Source organism: Pteronotus mesoamericanus, unplaced genomic scaffold (assembly GCF_021234165.1).
Source record: "Pteronotus mesoamericanus isolate MK-2021 breed Mesoamerican mustached bat unplaced genomic scaffold, CSHL_Meso_final contig_100, whole genome shotgun sequence".
NCBI classification, from domain to species: Eukaryota; Metazoa; Chordata; class Mammalia; order Chiroptera; family Mormoopidae; genus Pteronotus; species Pteronotus mesoamericanus.
Genome location: NW_026554999.1, coordinates 9,728,090 through 9,749,138, shown reverse-complemented (window position 1 = coordinate 9,749,138; position 21,049 = coordinate 9,728,090). Strand labels below are relative to the sequence as shown.

General features: G+C 35.9%; 1 protein-coding gene and 1 pseudogene across 1 annotated transcript; both read right to left on the bottom strand.

The window, feature by feature from the left end:
* Positions 1-1,943: 1,943 nt before the first annotated feature.
* LOC129077651 (elongation factor 1-alpha 1-like) lies at positions 1,944-3,367 on the bottom strand. Its single transcript, XM_054582234.1, has one exon. It carries the CDS (start codon positions 3,334-3,336, stop codon positions 1,948-1,950), a length of 1,389 nt encoding a protein of 462 aa, XP_054438209.1. The 5' UTR covers positions 3,337-3,367; the 3' UTR covers positions 1,944-1,947.
* Positions 3,368-12,909: 9,542 nt separating this feature from the next.
* LOC129077593 (ubiquitin-like protein ATG12) lies at positions 12,910-13,325 on the bottom strand (annotated as a pseudogene).
* Positions 13,326-21,049: the final 7,724 nt, after the last annotated feature.

Below are 21,049 nucleotides of genomic sequence, written 5' to 3'. Positions count from 1 at the left end.
TCAATAATATGAATAATAAAATACAGGAAAGAAAATAGTTCTCCCTGACAAAGGCAAACACTTAATGGAATCAAGGGATCAAATAAAAATAAAGCTAAATATAACAGTTAAAAGACAAAAGAAGGAAGGTCATGTGTAATTGCAACAATAATTTCAGGGATACACAGAAACACAGCACAAAAGAACTTTAAAAGAATGATAGAAATACAAATGTGGAGGGGGTGAGTAAAAATTGTAGTGATTTTAGAAAGTGTTTGAACTTAAGCAACCATAAACTTTTTTGGGGGGGGGAGCGTTGAAGAAAATCTAGATTTTAATGTGGTAAGTTAAACGAAGTTTCCAATTCAGTTTTTAAATCTCAGTTAACATGAGCAGATTATTGTGTTGTGCTCCAGCAGAAACATATTATTGAGTTTTCACATAGTATCATACTATAGTCTTAAGTTGTCCTCCTCTACAACACAAATACATGTCTTTGGTTTTCTGGCAGTTTAAAAGTAAGAAAAAATAAACTAATATTTATCGAGACCTGCATGTGCCACGTAGGTCCCACACAAGTCCTGCAGCAACCCTATGAGTCAGGTATTATTTTCACACTTTTACAGATAAGAAATCTGAGCCTCAGAGCTTTAACCAGATCACACAGCTAGTTCCTGGTTTGAGCTGTGAGTCTAACACAGCTGTTTGGCTTTAATGCTCAGGCTTTTGCACTAAGCCAAGGTGCATTGTTATGACTTTGTTAAATTAATATTCATTAAGGGGAGCACAGGGTGCCAGATACGGAGCTGTAGTTTAACAAAAGACTACAAAAGAAATTAAAATACAGAAGTTTATTACTCATGGGTCCTAAGGTAGCACAAGGCTTGTCACCAGGGGCCACAGAGGAAGGTCCATAAACTTATAATCCACTGCTGTAAACACAGCTCAGTACATATGAAGCACATGGAAACCACAATCCAAAAATCCATAAGAGATATACATGAAATAAAAAGAAAGGAATCCAATCATAATAATATAAAAGTCATCAATATATGAGCGGTAACAAGAAAATAAGAAATTAAGAACTACAATACAATCAATAAACAATTTGTAAAATGCAATAACTACATACCTACATATAATTACTTTATTTTTTCCCAGTATCATTTATTTTTCCTAGAATCTAGATATAATTAACTAGCAAGACAGTGCTCAATACTACTTAAGCCTCACTTGAAGTTCTTGAAACTAGCTCATCACTTGTAAATGTGAATTCACATTTCAGTAAAAATTCAAATTAAATTTGACATTAACAAATTTACTCAATAGTGATGTTAACTACAAATTTTATATGAAACATGTGGACTTTTATATACCAAAATTTGGCCTTTATAAACTAGCTTACATAGTTACTTTGCCTATTTGTCCCAACCTACTAAGTGTTGCACCAGAGCACCCCCCCCCATAGCTTTTACTACATAAACAGATTCCTCCTACATAAACAGGACAAAGTGAAAAAATTCCCACCCACCAAAAAACAAATCCCTAACATAATTATTCATTTCTAAATTATCAGCAGATATAAAGATATAACACCAGAAATAGGTTATGGGCTACTCTTAAAAGTCTTTTAACGTAAACATAAAGTTACAGTGTTGACCAAAAGAACACACAGGTTTCTCATTAAACTTTGTTTTACTGGGTCTCAAAATTCTGTGACAGATTTTGGTCAAGTTGTTTCCATTAAAAAGTACTGATTTTAAAAACTAATAACTTAAAAACTGCCACACACAAAAAAACCAAATGGTCCGCAAAGCATTCTCCTTTCCTTCTGAAGGTTTTACGATGCATTGTAATCATTAACCAGTCCTTTACTATTAAACTTAAGTGGCCAATTGAGACAAACAGTTCTGAGACCATTCTTCCACCACCGATTAAGACTGGGGTGGGAGGTGTTGGGGATAATATTCATTTAGCCTTCTGAGCTTTCTGGGCAGACTTGGTGACTTTGCCAGCTCCAGCTGCCTTCTTGTCCATTGCTTTGATGACACCAACAGCAACTGTCTCTCTCATGTCACAAACGGCAAAGCAGCCCAGAGGGGGATAGTCAGAGAAGCTTTCAACAAACATGGGCTTGCCAGGAACCATATCAACGATGGCAGCATCACCAGATTTCAAAAACTTCGGGCCATCTTCCAGCTTTTTCCCAGAACGACGATCAATCTTCTCCTTCAGCTCAGCAAATTTGCAAGCAATATGAGCTGTGTGACAGTCCAGAACAGGTGCATAACCAGCACTGATTTGGCCAGGATGGTTGAGGATAATCACCTGAGCTGTGAAGCCAGCTGCTTCCATTGGTGGGTCGTTTTTGCTGTCACCAGCCACATTGCCACGACGAACATCTTTGACAGACACGTTCTTGATATTGAAGCCCACATAGTCCCCAGGAAGAGCTTCACTCAAAGCTTCATGGTGCATTTCAACAGATTTGACTTCATCTGTAACATTGACTGGAGCAAAGGTGACCACCATGCCAAGTTTGAGAACACCAGTCTCCACTCGGCACACAGGGACGGTACCAATACCACCAATTTTGTAGACGTCCTGGAGGGGCAGACTCAGGGGCTTGTCAGTTGGAGGAGTTGGTGGCAGGATGCAATCCAGAGCTTCAAGCAACGTGGTTCCACTGGCACTGCCATCTTTGCGGGTGACTTTCCATCTCTTGAACCAAGGCATGTTAGCACTTGGCTCCAGCATGTTGTCCCCATTCCAACCAGAAATTGGCACAAATGCTACTGTGTCAGGGTTGTAGCCAATTTTCTTAATGTAGGTGCTGACTTCTTTAACAATTTCCTCATATCTCTTCTGGCTGTAGGGAGGCTCAGTGGAATCCATTTTGTTAGCACCAACAATCAGCTGTTTTGCACCCAGTGTGTAAGCCAGAAGGGCATGCTCATGGGTCTGCCCATTCTTGGAGATCCCTGCTTCAAACTCACCAACGCCAGCAGCAACAATCAGGACAGCACAATCAGCCTGAGATGTGCCTGTAATCATGTTTTTGATAAAGTCTCTGTGTCCTGGGGCATCAATGATGTTCACGTAATACTTGCTGGTTTCGAATTTCCATAGGGAGATATCAATGGTGATACCACGCTCATGTTCAGCTTTCCGTTTTTCCAAGACCCAGGCATACTTGAGGTAACCCTTCCCCATCTCAGCGGCCTCCTTCTCAAATTTTTCGATGGTTCTCTTATCGATCCCACCACATTTGTAGATCAGATGACCAGTAGTGATAGACTTGCCGGAATCTACATGTCCAATGACAACAATGTTGATGTGAGTCTTTTCCTTTCCCATTTTGGCTTTTATTTAGTGGTGGTTTTCTCGACACCTGTTCTGGTGGCAAACCCGTTGCGGAAAAAAAAAGAACATATAATTACTAAATGTAAATGGATTAATGCTCCAATCAAAAGACATTCACAAACTGAAACTAAAGGGATAGAAAAAAAACTATTCATGCAAATGGAAATAGAACCACATGTTAAGCCAGAAAGCAAGTTTCAATAAATTTAAGAAAATTTAAATCATATCAAGAATCTTTCTTTAATGAAATGATATGAAACTAGAAATCAATTACACAAAGAAAAATTAAAAATAAAACACACACACAAGCACCTGGAGACTAAGTAACATATTACTAAAAAATGAGTGGAATAACAATGAGATTGAGGAAGAAATAAAAAGATACACAATGAAATAAAATGAAATAAAACACAAGAACCTCAAAATCTATGGGACATAACCAGAGCAGTTCTAAGAGGGAAATTCATAGTGATATGGGCCTACGTCAAGAAATAGGAAAAATATCAAGTAAAAAATGTAATCTTACACAAAAAAAAAAATAGAAAAAAGAGCAAAACCTAAAGTTAATAGAAAGGAAATAGCAAAGATCAGAGCAGAAATAAACTAAATAGAGACTTTTAAAAATAGAAAAGATTAATGAAGCCAAGAGCTGGTTTTAGAAATGATAAATAAAATTATTAATCCTTTAGCTAGACTCATGAAGGAAGAAGGAGGAGGAGGAGGAGGAGGAGGAGAAAGAGGGGGAGGGGAGGGGGGAGGGGAGCAGGGAGGAGGAGGAGAGGGAGGAGGAGAAGGAGGAAGAAGAAAGAAGAAGAAGGAGGAGGGGAGGGGGAGGGGAGGGGAGGAGTGGGGAAGGGAGGAGGAGAAGGGAGAAGGGGAGGGGCCCAAAGAGATAAAATCAGAAATGAAAAATGAAGAATTAACAACTTATACCACAGGACTACAAAGAATTATATGAAAATACTGCAAACACTATATATCAATAATTTGACAACCCGAAAGAAATAGATAAATTCCTGGAAATATACAATCTTCCAAGGCTGATTCAGGAAGAAACAGACTAATAACTAATAGCAGAATCAAATTGTTAATCAAAAACATCCAGTAAACAAAAGTCCTGGATTGCATGACTTCAGGAGTGAATCATATCTAATATTCAAAGAAGAATTAATTGATTTATTCTTCTCAAACTATTCAAAATTTTGAACAGGAAGGAAGGCTCCAAGACTCATTGTATAATACCATTACCCTGGTACCAAAACCAAGCAAGGACACTACAAAAATAATAATAATAATAACAACATAATGAACATAGATGCAAAAATCCTCAAGAAAACATAAGCAAACCAAGGTCAGTAATCCATTAAAAAAATCATACAACATAATCAATGGAATTTATTCCTGGGATGCAAGGTTAATTTGATATTCAAAAATCAATTAATATGATATACCACATAAATAAAATAAAAGATAAAAATCATATGACTATATAAAACTAGACTTCTATTTGTCCTCATAAACAAAAATTGACACAAAAAGGATTAAATACCTAAATATAATACCTGAAATAATAAATTACATAGAAGAAAACATAGTTACTAAACTTATTGACATTGGTCCCAAAAGCAAGGGAAGTAAATGCAAAAATGAATAACTGGGACTATACCAAACTAAAAAACTTCTACACAGCAGAAAACTACCAAAAAAAAAAATGCAATCAACAGAATGGGAGAAGACAGCTGCAAACAACAACTCCAATGGGTGGTTAATATACAAAATACATAAAAAACTCATACTATTCAACAGCAAAAAAACAAACAATCCAATTAAAAACTGGGCAGAGAACTTGAACAGCATTTCTCTCAAAAAGACATAGAAATGGCCAACAGATATATAAAAAGATTCTCAGCTGCACTAATATTAGGAAAATGCAAATTAAAACTACAATGACACAACAACTCACACTTGTTTAAATGGCTATTATTAACAAGACAGGTTTAATAACAAGTGTTGTAGAGGTTGTGGGGAAAAAAGAACCTTCATTCCCTGCCAGTGAGAAGGTAAACTGGTCCAGCAACTATGGAAAGAATATAGAGATTCCTCAAAAAATTAAGAACGGGGTTATCATATAACCTACTAAACCCTCTTCTGATTTTCCTCCCATAAAATTGAAAACATTATTATGACAAGATATGTTAATTCCTATGTTCATTGCAGCATATTCATGGTAGCTAGTATCCTTAGATAGATGATTGAATAAAGAATATGGGTGCATATTTATAAGGGAATACTGCTCAGCTATAAGAAAACATAAAATACTGCCATTTGAAAAACATGGCTGGGTCTTGAGAACATCATGCTAAGCAAAGTAAACAGAAAAAGTCAAGAACCATATGATTTCACTCATGTGACATATAAAATTGAAAGCAACAAATGAACAAAAAAGATAAAAAAACAAACAAAAACTCATAGACACAGACAACAGCATGGTGGTAACCAGAGGTAAAGGGGGATGGGTGGTAGTGAAAGGTAAAGGGGGTCAAATATATGATAATGAGAGATTTTACTTTAGGTGGTAAACACACAATGCAGTATATAAATTATGTGACATAGAACAGTACACATGAAGCCTATATAATTTTAATAACCAATGTCACACCAATAAATTTAATTTTTAAAAATTATATGATAATATCAATAGGTGAAAAAAATTTTTGACAAAATCTAATCCTCATTCATGATAAAAACTCTCAGCAAAGTGAAGAGGGCAGAAAAATACCTCAACATCATAAAGACCATATGTGGGAAACGCACAGCTAACATTTTACTCAATGGTGAAAAACTGAAAGCTTTTTCTTTAGGATCAGTAACAAGACAATGATATCCACTTTCACCAAACTTATGCAACAAAGTACTGGAAGTCCAAGCTACAGCAGTCAGATAAGAGAAAAAATAAACAGTATCCATATTAGAAAGGAAGAAGCAAAACTGTCATTATTTTCAAATGACACAATACTATATAGAGAGAATCCCGAAGAGTCTGTTATGGGAGAAACTTGGTTCTTCTTGCCAACACAGTAAAGAATTACAGATCAGCAAGACTATTAGCATGCCAGCAAAGTTTATTACTTCTAAGTTCTCATAGAAAGGAATGGGCCTAGCTAAGATAGGGGTGAAAGGCACAAACTTCAGTGGCAAAAGCAGGGATGGCAAGAACAAGGGCGGCAAAGGGTAAAGGTGGCAAGACGCCAGAGACATCAGATCCTTTGTTCTGAGGACTTTTATAGTCTGTGGGATGGGGGTGAGGGAGTTACATAGTGATTGGTGGGTAAAGGTGATGCCAGCTTCCCCCGGGGGAACATGACTGCCCAAACATAGGTATTTGTGGTGGTTCTCTCCCAGATAGTGGAAATGGTACAAACAAGTCAAGGACTCCCCTCCAGCTTTCTAGGCTTGAGGTGTTTAGGACACCCAGCAATCTTAGTAAGATTGTTACAGAAGCCCAGTCTCAAGTACTCCCTCTTTCTCCTGTACTATTATAGTTTTGCTTGTGATGTTTGGAACGTCTGGCAATCTTATTGGATAGGCTCAGGACTACTGGGTCAATGGGTGAGAAATGTCTCCCTTCTCCTCCCTGCCTTGGTTTACTCTCTAGCCTACCAAACAAACCCACCAAAAATCTATTACAACTAATAAATAAATTCAGTAAAGTAGCAGGATACAAATGTAATATTCAGAAATTGGTTTATTTTTATACACCAATAACAAATTATCACAAAACAAAATTTTAAAAACAATCTGATAGCATCTAAAAGAGTAAAATACCTTATAATAAATTTAACCAAGGAAGTAAAATACCTGTACTCTGAAAACTATAAGATATTGAAGAAAACACAAATAAATGGAAGGATATGTCATGCTCATGGATAGGAAAAATTACTATCATTAAAATGTCTGTACTACCCCAAAGTAATCTATAAATTTAAGATAATCTGTACTGAAATACCAATGTTGTTTTCATAGAACTAGGAAAAATAATTCTAATACTTATATGGAACCACAAAAGACCTCAAATATCCAAAGTGATATTGGGAAAGAAGAACAATGTTGAGGGTCTCACACTACCTGATAGCAAACTATACTACAAGGTTATACTAATCAGAACAGCATGGTCCTGGCATACAAACAAACATGTTGATCAAGAAACAAAATAGAGACTCCAGAAATTAACGCATGCTTATATGGTGAATTAAACTATGACAAAGAGGGCAAAACATACAATGGTGTAAAGATAATCTATTCAATAAATGGTGTTGGGAAAGCTGGACAGATACATGTAAATAAATAAATATAGACAATTTTCTTATATCATATACAAAAATAAACTCAAAATGGATTAAAAATCTAAACATAAGACCTGAAACCATAAAAACCCTGAAAGAAAACAAAAGCAGTAAACTCTTTGACAAATAGAAATATTTATAGATATGTCTCCTTAGTCAAAGGGTTAAACAAAAAATAAGCAAATGGGACCACATCAAACTAAAAACTACCTGCACAGCAAAGGAAACCATCAACAAAACAAAAAACCAACATACAAAATAGAAACAGATATTTGCCAATAATATATCTAATAAGAGGTTAATGTGGAAAATATGTAAGTAATTCATATAACTCAACACACACACACACACACACACACACACATACACTCACACACAATCCAATTAAAAATAGGCAGAGGACCTGAATAGATATTTCTTGAAAAGGACATAGAGATAGACTTACAAAGAGACACTCAATATCACTAAAAATAGGAGAAACACAAATTAAAGTGATGATACGATGTTACCTCACACTGTAGAAAGGCTATCACCAATAAATCAACAAATAAAATGTCTTGGTGAGGATATGGAGAAAAGGGAACCCTCATGCACTCTATGTGGGTTTATAAATTGATGAAGCCTTTATGGAAAGTGGTAAGGAACTTCCTCAAAAAATTAAATCCTGTTCACATGCACCCAGGCCCAGCAGAGAGACTCACAAAGTGCTGATCACTGATAGCTTCAAACAGGTTGTGTAGGGCCAGTCACAGGCAGTGTCTGACATAGGTTGTACCAAGTCTTTGCCAATCTACCTAATACATAGAAATGAACACAAAGAGGAAGTCAAAATAGGGAGACAAGTGAGCAGACCCCAAATGAAAGAACAAGGGAATTCTCCAGAAAAGCTAAATGAAATGGAGGTTAGCAATGGGACAGTTTTAGAATTTAAAGTAATAATTATAAGAATGTTCAACAGCATGAAAGACAACATAGAAACCATAAAAAACACAAGTCAAAAATAAATAATGAAATATCTGAAATAAATAATACACTGGAAGGAATAAACAGCAGGTTAGATAAGCAGATGATTGAATCAGTGATTTGAAAGACAAGGTAGAAAAAACATCCAATCAGAGCAGCAAAAAGAAAAAAGAATTTTTAAAAATACAAGAATAGTTTAAGGGACTTTTGGGACAACATGAAGTGTAACAAATTTGCATCATAAGCATACCAGAAGGAGAAGTGAGAAAGCAAGGGATTGAGAACCTATTTGAGGATATAATGATTAAAAATTTCACTAACCTGCTGAAGGAAAAACATACAAGTCCAAGAAGTGCAGATAGTACCAAACAAGATGGAACCAAAGAGGCCCACACCAAGGCACATAATAATTAAAATGGCAAGGCTTAAAACAAGGAGAAAATCTTAAAAGCAAAAAAATCAGTTAGTAACATATAGGGAGCTGCCATAAGACTGTCATTTGATTTTGCAACAGAAATATTTCAGGCCAGAAGGAATTGGCATGAAATAGTCAAAGTAATGAAAAGATAGGACCTACAACTAAGATTACTTTAACCAGTAAGGCTATCATTTAAAATTTAAAAGGAGAAATAATAAACTTTTCAGGCAAGAAAAAATATAAAAGAGTTGTTAGCATCAAACCAAAACTACAACAAATGTTAAATGGCTTACTTGAAGAAGAAGAAGAAGAAGAAGAAGAAGAAGGAAGAGGAGGAAGGGAGAAGAGGGAGAGAAGGAGGGAGGAAGGGAGGGAGAGAAGGAAGGAAAGAAGGAAGGAAGGGGAAGAATCAGTTAAAAAAACAAAGTGACAATAAATACATATCTATTAAAAGTCACTTTAAATATAAATGGCCTGAATACTCCAATCAAAAGATATAGAGTAGTTGAATGGTTGAGAAAACAAGACCCATCTGTGTGTTGTCTCCAAGATACCCACCTCAAGCAAGATACATGTAGACTAAAAGTAAAGGGTTGGAAAAAGATATTTCATGCAAATGGAAAGAAAAATAAAAGCTGGGGTAACAATACTTATGTCTTACAAAATAGATTTTAAAACAAAGGCTACAGTAAGAGACAAAGAAAGACATTACATAATTATAAGGAGAACAGTTCAAAGAGAGGACATAACCCTAGTAAATATTTAAGCACCCAGCATAGGAGCACCTAAATATGTAAAGCAAATCTTCATGGACATAAAGGGAGACAGTGACATAAATACAATTGTGGTAGGGTATATTAACATCCTGTTAACATGAATGGATACATCTTAATTCTGTTATTCAATATATTAGCTATGTCTCCCAGTTTCATAATTGGCCAGTTTAATAAGTATGTTATTTTACTAAAATAATTTTTAAGTGTTGAATCCAATATTTTAAAAGACATTACCAGAGATATACCTTAGAAATATCTGAGTGGGAAAATTACTCATTTCTCTAAATGCATTTTTTTCATACAGGAAAACTTTTAAAACATGAGTTATGTTAGCCCCAGCCAGAATGGCTCAGTTGGTTAGACATCATCCTGCAGACTGAGAGGTCTGGGTTCAATTCCTTGTCAGGGCACATGCCAGGGTTGCAGGTTTGGTGTGTGCCTGGGAGGCTACCAATTGATGTTTCTACCTCATGATGATGTTTCTCTCCCTTTCTTTCTCCCTCCCTTCCCCTCTCTCTGGAATCAATAAAAGAAAAAAAGTGAAAAGACCCTATATGCAACAATACAAAAGAGGATTTTGAACATGAGAAGCTTTACAATAAATAAATAATCAAAATTATAATAAGACTGCAAGCCAGTTATAGATCAAATTTCTGTGTTTTACTATGACTTGAAAGTATTTGTAATTTGGTATGAAACCTCTAAAAGACAAAATACCTGAAAGACCAGTAGAAATTAATTTCTTTTTCTTAGCTAACCATAGATTGAATCAATTACTAAGTTCTTTAGATCAAAAATTAACAACTGATGTCACAAATTCAAATTCAAGTAGTTTTGCCTATTGAGGTAGTAAATAGTCCATCACCTGAAACCTTAGTAATAAATATGTTAAACACATTTTTGCTGTTTGTTAACTATATATGCATATAAATATATTCACATCCTTCAGTAAACTATGAATGGATGAGGCAAGAGTTCTTTTCTATATCCAACATATGTAACTTAAAAATACACTTTCCAGAACTTGCTGCTTTGGCTCAGTGGATAGAGTGCTGGCCTGCAAACCAAAGGGTTACCAGTTCAATTCCCAGTTAGGGTACAACGCCTGGGTTGTGGACCAGGGCCCCAGTACGGAGCCTAGAAAAGGCAACCACACATTGATGTTTCTATTCCTCTCTTTCTCCCTCCCTCCCCCTCTGTTTAAAAATAAATAAATAAAATATTTTTTAAAATACACTTTCCAGTTTTCAACATATATGCACATTTTTTACCTAATCTTACAAGACAAATCTGTACAATTTAACCTGTATTATTCCACTGCTAACTACTAGGTGTATTAAGTTATTACACAGGAACATCAGTATCAAGCGACTTAACAGTTCATTCTTGGAGAGAAAATGAGAACTGAACAGTGATTTTATCACCATAAACTCAATTGTTCCTTAGTATCTTTTAATTCTAATGTATGGCATATCATTAACCATAAAGTACATTCTAGGATTTAAGGGACATGAGTATAGTTCAAAGTCCTTTGACAAAACCATACCATACCCATTACCTTTGAAAATAAACACTTAGAATTCTTGCAACACACTTTACACCCTGTTTGGATATTCCATTCAATTTATTGAAATTCTTTTATTTAATTTTTTTGGCTTCATGTCTAATTTTTATTCTGAAATGTAAAGCTCTTTTTAATTATAGTTGACATACAATATTATTAGTTTCAGCTGTATAGCATAGTGAGTTTTCATATTTATATACCTTACAAAAGTGATCACCACGAAAGTCCAGTATCCATGTGTCAATGTATGAAGTTATTGTGATATTGTTGACTGTATTTCCTATGCTGTACTTTACATCCCCGTGACTTATTTATAAATCTATACCACTTAATCCCCTTCATTTTTCTCCCATACCCCACCATTCAATCCTCTGACAACTATCAATTATTTTGTATCTATGAATCTGTTTTTTTGTTAATTTGTTTAGTTTTTCAGATTCCACACATCAGTAAAGTGATACTTTTTCAATACTGCATTACTTATATAATACAGAATGGAGAAAAAGTGTTAAATCTCACTTCTAATTACCAATCTAATAGCATTAGGGGAAAAAAAGGTACTTTTAGTCACAGCATGAAATACGCATAAAAACTAGGCTTTTTCCAGTTATTCTTTCAGCATTTTCAAGTTGAAAAAATTCATTACAAAAAACTTAAAGATGTTGTCACCTTTACTCGAGTGCTTTTGACACTGTAAAAATAAGAGAATGTCATCACAGCTATAACCATTGAAACTCAAGAATCATCAAATGATTGGACTGAAATTTGTCCAAAATTCATAAAATTTCTTTTGTTTCTGAATAAAACAATTAAAACTAAACCGTGCATATTCTCTAAAACAGTCTTCCAGTGTGTCAATATGCATGTTTTCTTGGCTAGATATTTGCTAGAAATGAGCAGAACAGTTTTTTCTTCTATTATCATCTGGCAAAGATGTAAAACCAAACTGCCTCTTTCTGCCAGCTGGACTGCCCTCTATTGGACTATGTAAGGTATAAAACCAGCAGGACAATGAGATTTTGTTTTGTAATACTGTAAGTATAAATGTAAATAAGAACAGGCATATCCCATACCTCGAACAAATTGAATTTCCCAAACTAAGCACAAAAAGAATACTTTAGTAAACTAAACTGATTTTACAGTGGAAAAAAATCAAGAGAATGTTAATTCTACAAGTAAACAATTTTAAGAACTGGTGACAAAGAGGCTTTTACAATCTTATTCTCCTTTTCAATATCTTGGAGGCATATATGGAGCAGTAGTTGTAGTACTGGGTATACTCTAATGTCAATCTTTTATCATGATTTCTGTAATGCAAATCACATTTTTGTGAGTATCTACTCTATGGATTTTAAAAATGCATAAACATGGGTCATAACAGATAACATGCTGAGATCATATTCACAAGTCTCTTGCCAAAAGTGTCAAACTTTTCAGAGCTTTTCAAACTTTCACAAATCCTTTGTGAAGATTCATTATAGGTGTCAAGATCTTTTCTGTAGTTTATCCCCATGCCTAAGATTTGCAGTAATGTAGGACCAGCTTTACTACCACTGCCAAAACACTCAAAGAAGGTTCCAATTTCCAGGTCAGGAGAAGGGTCAAAGGACTGATTGATATAAATAAACAGCTATTCTGAAGCCACAAGTTTAAGGAACTTTTTGATGAATTCAATGAGTCCTTGGATGGTTCAGGTTCGCTCTACAGCCCACTTCTTTGTTTCCATTGTAGGGGTATCTCCCACAGCCTATAGAAGGATGTCAATTTTTTTCTTGGTGTCAGCGGTAGGTGTCTCTCTTCCCAGGGAGACTGTAGCGGAAGAAGGGGGCTCCGGTGTGGCTGGAGAAATCGCCAGGTCCTTTGCCGTCAGCCGCGCCTGAAGGAGGGAGCTGCAGCACGGATTCCGGCTCCTCAGCCATTTTCAGAAATTAAATTCTCATGTTGAAACTTTAGGGTTGTGGGAGAAAGGTTTTTACCAGGAGAGCTCTTCCATTGCGGTTGTCGTATATTCATAAGCCTGTACTAGCTAATAGCTTCCTTGACTAGGTTTGTAATTCTTTCGTTTCACAATGGTAGTGGAATTGTGCTGAAAATTTGTTAGAATTATTGCCTTGAGTGAGACCTAATATGCAAACAGCTCCACATAAAAAATCCTTAGGGATTTTTTTTTCAGAGTTTTCAAATATTAGGCTTGGTTTTTAACATGCACATATTACTATGATGATCTATTAAATTCATTTTAGGTTCAACAATTTTATGTCCATTTTCACAACTCTCTTATGCCACTGAATTGTCCCTAAAATCTACAGACCTGACTCAGTGAAAACGAGGTGAATCACAGCTAATGTTGTTTTATTTTTAGTGCGCAGCACAATCCCAAGAGTTGCAGATGTTCAGAGAGGGAGGAAAAAAACCAACATTGTAAAGCCAAAATAACACTTCTTTTTGCCACAAAGAGTGTGCCCGTTGCCTGAATTTTAATACATGTCAACAGGGCAATATGACACTCTCAGGAGAAACAGTGCACTCTCTGCCACTTTCAATGTTTTTTCCAGTGTGACAAATGGCAAAGGAAGAATACCACATTCATGAGCCAGGTGAGGAATCTACTGCCCAATTTCACTTCTATTTCTCACAGGCTGTGTGTGAGATGCATGGAGGGGGAAGAAAACCAAGAGTAGCTCCTTTCCAGCCAAAATGAACCCTTTGACCAGAGATGAGAAGACTGCAAAGGTGATGCTAAATTAAAGCATGTCAAAGAATGGATTCCAAACTTGACTCTAAATCTATTTTTAAGCAAAGTGGGACTAAGCAGTTGGGTAACAAAATGTTTGCCAATAATTGTTTCTACTTTCCCTACTTTCTATTTGCTTTAGAAGGTTTTATATTTAGACTTCATGTAAGAATTGACTATAAATTGAATCTGAACTTAAAATATCACTTCACAATTTAAGTGTTTTTTTCTCCCAAATGAATTTTTTTGTCAATGAAATAACATCAGTCTTTAATTTTTTACAACACACTGAGTGTTTCTCTGTAGACACCCTGAGACAACTATTGCTCAGTAAAAATACTAGTTTTTCTTTACCTTGGTAAAGTATGTGACTGCAAGGGCCTAAATAGTAGTGGGAACTGATCCCAAAAAAGACAGTCCCATGTTGCCAGACAGTGACATGCGAAGACATTGTGAGATTAAAAAAAAAAAAAAGACTTAGTATAATCAACTTTAGAGTAATTCATATAAAGCAAACATGATATTCAGAAGGGAATGGCCCGCTTTTTATTTAAATGGAATATTGTATCAGTAGCATTTCCTGAGCTTTGTAATGGATTCATGGCTAATCTGCAAGATACAACCAAATAGAAAATTTTAAAATTGTAAATATTTATTATATAATTATAGGAGTAAAATATATGGATATTTTTACCTGTTTCAGAGTAGTATCTTTTTATGTAAAATGTGGTTTGTAGAACACTAACATTGGCCTTAGATAGACGCTTGTTAGAAATGCAGAATCTTGGGTTCTGCCCCTACCTCCTGATTTAGAACCTGCATTTTAACAGATCTCAGGTGATTGTTACACACACTAAGGTTTATGAAACTGTCACAGTAGACTTTAAAAGTTCATCTAGCTCTGATGTTCCACAGCCTAAGCCCTGTATTTCTATTTAAGTAACTAGAACACATTAATAATTGATGCATTATTGATTCCTGCATCCCTTTTAAATTAATTGGAAAAAGTGTTTCTATGAATTTCCAAATAATAAACAAATAACTGATTGCGGTGGCAAGAATGAGGGTTACATGAATATTTTAGTTGACCAAGGAAAACAAATCTGATGGGTAGACACATTCTTTCAGTATGCCTACTGCTTGTAAACTTGCAAAGGATGTTACTAAATAAGATTAAATGAAACAGCTATATTGAACTCAAAGAAACACATCAAAGACAAAGCAAGAAGAAAATCATAATGTCAAATGCAAAATTCATTTGAATAAGAAATTAAATTTTTTGTTCAAAATAACAATGCTGTGGACAGTCATGAGTTAGGATCTTATTAACATCCTTCCCTTTTGTCTTTCACTTTAAAGATTAATCCCCTCAGTGGTCCAAACTTTCTAACAATGAGACAGATCCCCTCATGAGCTGCTTATAACTGTCCAAGTTCCTGTCCTGCCACTTCCACATGCCCTACCACACAGCCAATTCCACACTGCCAACTCAAATGGCCAAGCCTTTGCACTTTGTTCCCTGCTCCTAAGAAGGCTTTTTTCTGTTGCTTTCTTCTTACCTTCTGGTGCTCATCCTCCAAGTCTCAGGTTTCAGAAGAATTACTCTTTCCTCTGTTCTTCCAATGTAGTTGCACTTAACATGTTGTACACACATTTATTGACACCTTCTTCTCTTCCACTAGACCAAGTTCGTTGAGGACAGAAATGCCTTTCTTACCTTTTATAAAACTATACCTAGCACACTGCCAAGCACTAGATATGTGTCTTTGTTCTTGGGGTTCTCTACTTTTTATTAATTTCTTGATTCACTGGACTCCATTTGAGGAGCATTTAATGTTGTTTTTTTTTTTCTTTTTCTTTTTAAGAACTCTTAAAATTTTTGCTCTATGAATTCTTTATATTTGAATGATAACATGGGTCGATATAATATTTTGAATCAATCTTCCTTTGTCTAAGAATGTAGTAGGCATCTTTATTTCTTCCAGCATTAAATGTTTCTGTGAAAAGTCAGACACCAGCTTTAATTTTTCCCTTTGTAAGTAATCTGCTTATTCTGCTTGATTTCTAAAGAACTATTTTTGTTTTAATCCATAAAGCTCAGTAACAATGAGAGTATATCTCAGTGTTAATAATTTTATACTGTTGTTCAACTACAGTTTTCCCACACTTTTCCCCATTGCTCTCCACTGCCCCTCCCACCGCCCCACCCCCACCCCCACCAGTAGTCAATCCCCATCCTGTTGTCCATGCCCATGGGTCCTCTATACATGTTCTTTGACTTGCCCCTTCATCTACATTCCCCTGTTATCCCCCTCCCCCCCTTCTCTGGTCACTATCAGTTTGTTCTTTATTTCCATGTTTCTGGTTCTATTTTACTTGCTTGTTTGTTTTATTGATTAGGTTCCACTTATAGGTGAGATCATATGGTATTTGTCTTTCATTGCCTGGCTTATTTCAGTTAGCATAATGCTCTCCAGTTCCATCCATATGTTGCGAAGGATAGGAGTTCCTTCTTTCTTTCTGCTGCGTAGTAATCCATTGTGTGAATGTACTACAGTCTTTTGATCCAGTCATTTACCGATAGGCAGCTAGGCTGTTTCCAGCACTTGGCTATTGTAAATAATGCTGTTATGAATGTTGAGGGGCATAAATTCTTTCAAATTGGTGTTTCAAGATTCTTAGGGTATAATCCCAGCAGTGGAATGACTGGATCATCAACTTTTCCTGTTGGATGTATGCACTTTCTTATTTAAAAAATTGTCCTATTATTATATGTTATTGGAACCCTAATGTTTTTTTTTTTCCTTGAGTCCACCTGCCTGCATGTACTGGCCCGAAGAAGTATATAAGCAGAAGTTTGCAGTATAGAAAGAAAAATATAGTTTAATATTTAATTGGCCTATACAGAGACAGGGAGCTTATCCTCTAAAAACCTGGTTCCTTGATGGCATGTAGGTTGCAGATTATTTAGGGCAAAATTACAAGACATGACGCATTGGGAGGTATGGCATCATGCTGGGAGCTGACTTGTTGGAGTTGAGGTGAGGATAATAAGTGATTTCTTTAAGTCTTGAGGACAGGTCTGATTTCTATTCCAGTGTCCCTCTGCCTGGTCTCATGGGAATGTAGTCAGGGGATCATTCCACTTTCAGGCTCAGGAGCTGAAACATAACTTAGGTCAAGATGTTATCTTTAGCCTGTGGGAGGTCCGGACCTTGTGACCATTAGTCAGGTCCAGGCTACTATCTTCTGCTGCCTCAGGGGTCGCTGATTATGAAAGGAAAGGCCAGGTCTCTGGGGGACTGGAGTGAGAGAGAGAAAAGGAGAGAGTAAGAGAGAGAGAATTTCTAGAGCTAAGATTTAAAAATAAACTTAGTCACAGAAACACTCATTCTCAATATCTGAGTATTTTCTTTTACCATCTGTTGTCTACTTCAACTTCAGAGATGCCAATTATCGTTGTCGATCATCCATGTCTGGTGTCTTCTTTCTAGTTGCTTTCATCTTCCTCTATTTTGCATTCACTGTGATCTTATGCCTTTCTTCCATCACATTAATTTAAATGTCAACTGTATTTTCTGTTCTTTATTCTTTTATTTATTAGATTTAAAAAGTTATCTTGGTGAGTTTCCTTTACCTTGAACTTGTCTTTTTATTTCATTCTGTTTTATATTCTTGTCTTTAAACTTTCATTTTATTGATCTTGTATTCATATAAAATTCTTTTACAGCAAGAAGCACTTACAAGGAACAGTTTCTGTTACTGAAATCATAGTTTATTGCAGACAGTTTCCTCATCTGCCTCTTGTATATTTCTGTATTTATCTTTCTCTTAGCACACTTGCAGTTTCATGTCATTTTTTTTTATTTTACATATGCTTAAATGGGAACATTATTCAGACATTACTTGCTCTAATACAGTATTTTGCAATCATTTTTATTTCATCATATACAGTCTTTCATTAAGATTGTACCAGAAGATATAACCTTTGAAAGGGAAAAAAGTTTTGCCACCCTGAGCCTGCCTTTTGGGATGTTGATTTTAAGCTGTGTATTCGACAAAAGACTAAGAAAGAAACTTTAAACCTCCCCCCTTCATGCCTAAGAGATTCAGATCAAAATGTTACCATAGGTAGTTATCTAACTTATTTATAATTTGCTGTGTTCATTAACTTTTGTTCTTTCTGTTTTCATAAGGTGTGTGCTTATGACCTTATTTACCCCGTTGCTTGTTTACACAGTATAGGCCTCATTTTAGAAGCACATCTTCATCACCACCTTCTGAAATGAGACTCAACAGTTCAACTGGATTGACTTGTAAAGACTAGATGGCTGAGTCAGTGAAGTATGGGGTGGTCTATCAGCTTCGCTTGAGACTCCTTTCCCTTTTCTGTCCAAATGTTCAGAGAGAAGAGGTCCAAAGGTCTTTAGGGGAGAACATCTTAGAATGTTCAATTCAGCCTAATTTGAATTAAGTATGGTAAATAGGAGGACTTCAGGCAGGGGCCTATTAGCCAAATACCCCATGTGTCCCATTGTTTCTGAGTTTCCTAGTAGGAATTTGCCTGCCACATGTGTTCTGCTCTTCCTCAACTACCTGTCAATGTCCAGTTTTCACTACTGAAATCTAAGACCCCATTCCCCACCTCTTTCCTTTGTCCAAATGTCATTTATATCCAATGTTGCCTCACTGCCTGTGGCATTTTCATATATATGTGAATTCCCTATGTGCATGTATTAAAATTTGATTTCTCTCCAGCTAGAACTTTGAAGGTGGGAGAAAAAGTATTATATTTTTCTTAGCCCCCACATGCTAAGGTCTGCAAAAGAGAAGAAAATAATAACTAATATTTTTAAACACTGCTATGTCAAATGCTGTGCTAAATACTTTAAGTTGATTTATTATAATTTATTTAAGGAAGACACTAAGAAGTAGTGGTTAAGAGAATAGGCTCTGAATCAAACTATTCAGGTTAAACCTGCACAGTTTATCTTGGGCTAATAAATTATTTAATCTTTCTAAACCTCAGTTTCCTAATCTCTAAAATGAGACTAATAAAAGTACCTAATATCATTGTTGGGGATGGGAGTAAATGAAACAAAGCATTAAAAACACTTATGAAGCTCTGTTCGTCAAATGAATGAATGAATGAATGAATGAATGGATATTCTCCAAATAAAAATTATAACTGAAGTTTGAATGACTTGATTTTAAATTTGACTAAATTTGTGAACAGTGCTTTTATCATTTTTTTTTCTGATACAAGTGCAGCTGTCTCATACAAAGATGTAGGTTTGAAATAGCAACAATTTTTTAGCTTGATGCCTCTGAGAAATTGAAAGAGGAGGCTTGCCATCTAGTGGAAACCTTTTAAATTCCAGTGCTTTTTCTGAGTTCTGGCAAATTCTTGAATTCAAGTGAACTGTTGATTTTATAATATCTTTTGTGAGAAACTTTCTTCATGTAGTTTTTCTGTATCCTTTTATGGGGGTAAATGCTCTGGGTAGAGCAAAATATTAATAATAACCCAGCCCAAATTATCCTGATGTTGCCAGTGGAAATAGGGTTCTTCCATGGAGATATGAAAGAAGCTTTTCGGGGACTCACACATAGGAGGATGAGGTGTAGTGGCAAGATTTATTGTAGCAAAAATTAAGGATCGCTCCCAGGTGCCTTGTGTCTCATCCATGACCAGATGGCTCAGCTCCATCCTGCTGTGGAAAAAGTCCAGCCTTTGGGGGCCTAAGCCTGCACCTGCAACAATCAGGTTCAGGAGGGCCAGGACCCAGAGATGCAGAACTTCTCCATGTTTCGTTTCTCCATCTGCATGTCCACCACCAAGGCTGCACTTGGGCCAGCATGGCTCCTGAGCCTGCCCATCTGCCATGGAGAGAGTGTGCAAACAAATGAGCAAATGCACAAACAAATGTGTGCTACCAAGAGGGCCATTGTTAAGCTTTAATTATATTACCTCAAGCTTGGGAGAGAGCAGGCTTTCTTTCAAACTCACCAATCTCTTTCCCAGTCCTTTGCAGGCTTGTGTTGGGTCTTCCCCCTATCCAATCCAGTCTTCTGAGATTTTCCAGGCTAGACTCCATCCTTTATGCTATTTTGGCTACTACTCTACTACATATGCTTCCAAGTTTTGCCTTGTCATCTTGTTTTTACTGCACATACGCCTAAGAAAGAGATTTCCCCTCCTGTTTTTATTCTTCCGTCCATAATCCTTGATAATGACTGGTAGCCAACTCTTCCCAGCAGTTTTTGGGGGATTAAGTCCCCTCCACAGAGAATGCAGCTGCCCCTGGGGAGTCCATGAATACTGTGGTTTCCTAGTGAATCAGGCTTAATGTCCAATTCCATATGATCTTTTCCTTAACTAACTAGCTACCTTTGCTAACACTCTGATCAAACAAAATATGCTCTACAAGATAACACTTATATAATAGTATTTTCAAGTCAAGTTTGAAAGAAAATTTCAGAATATAATTAACACTAGAAAAGACACATACTTGTTTAAGGAGATGTCAGAATTTCACAGTACTCATATGGAAGGGCCAAGAATATAAGTAGTTTCATGTTCCCAAGTTTCTATTTGATTGTAAGGTCCAGTTACTTCTCTGTAAGTAGTCTCCTTTATTACTCTTTGCACTTATCTTTTTGTTGATTAAAGTCTAATCATAAAGTTCCAACCTATTTTGTCTTTCAAAAAATCATTTCCTTTTACCCTGAAAATACAACCTAAACAATTTCTTTTTAAAAAATCTTCACTTGAGGATATTTTTCTTATAATTGATTTTAGAGAGGGAGTGAGAGGGAGATAGAGAGGGACAGAGAGGAACATCAATGTGAGAGAGAAACATCAATCTGTTGCCTCCTGTACACACCCCAACCAGGGATCAAACCTGC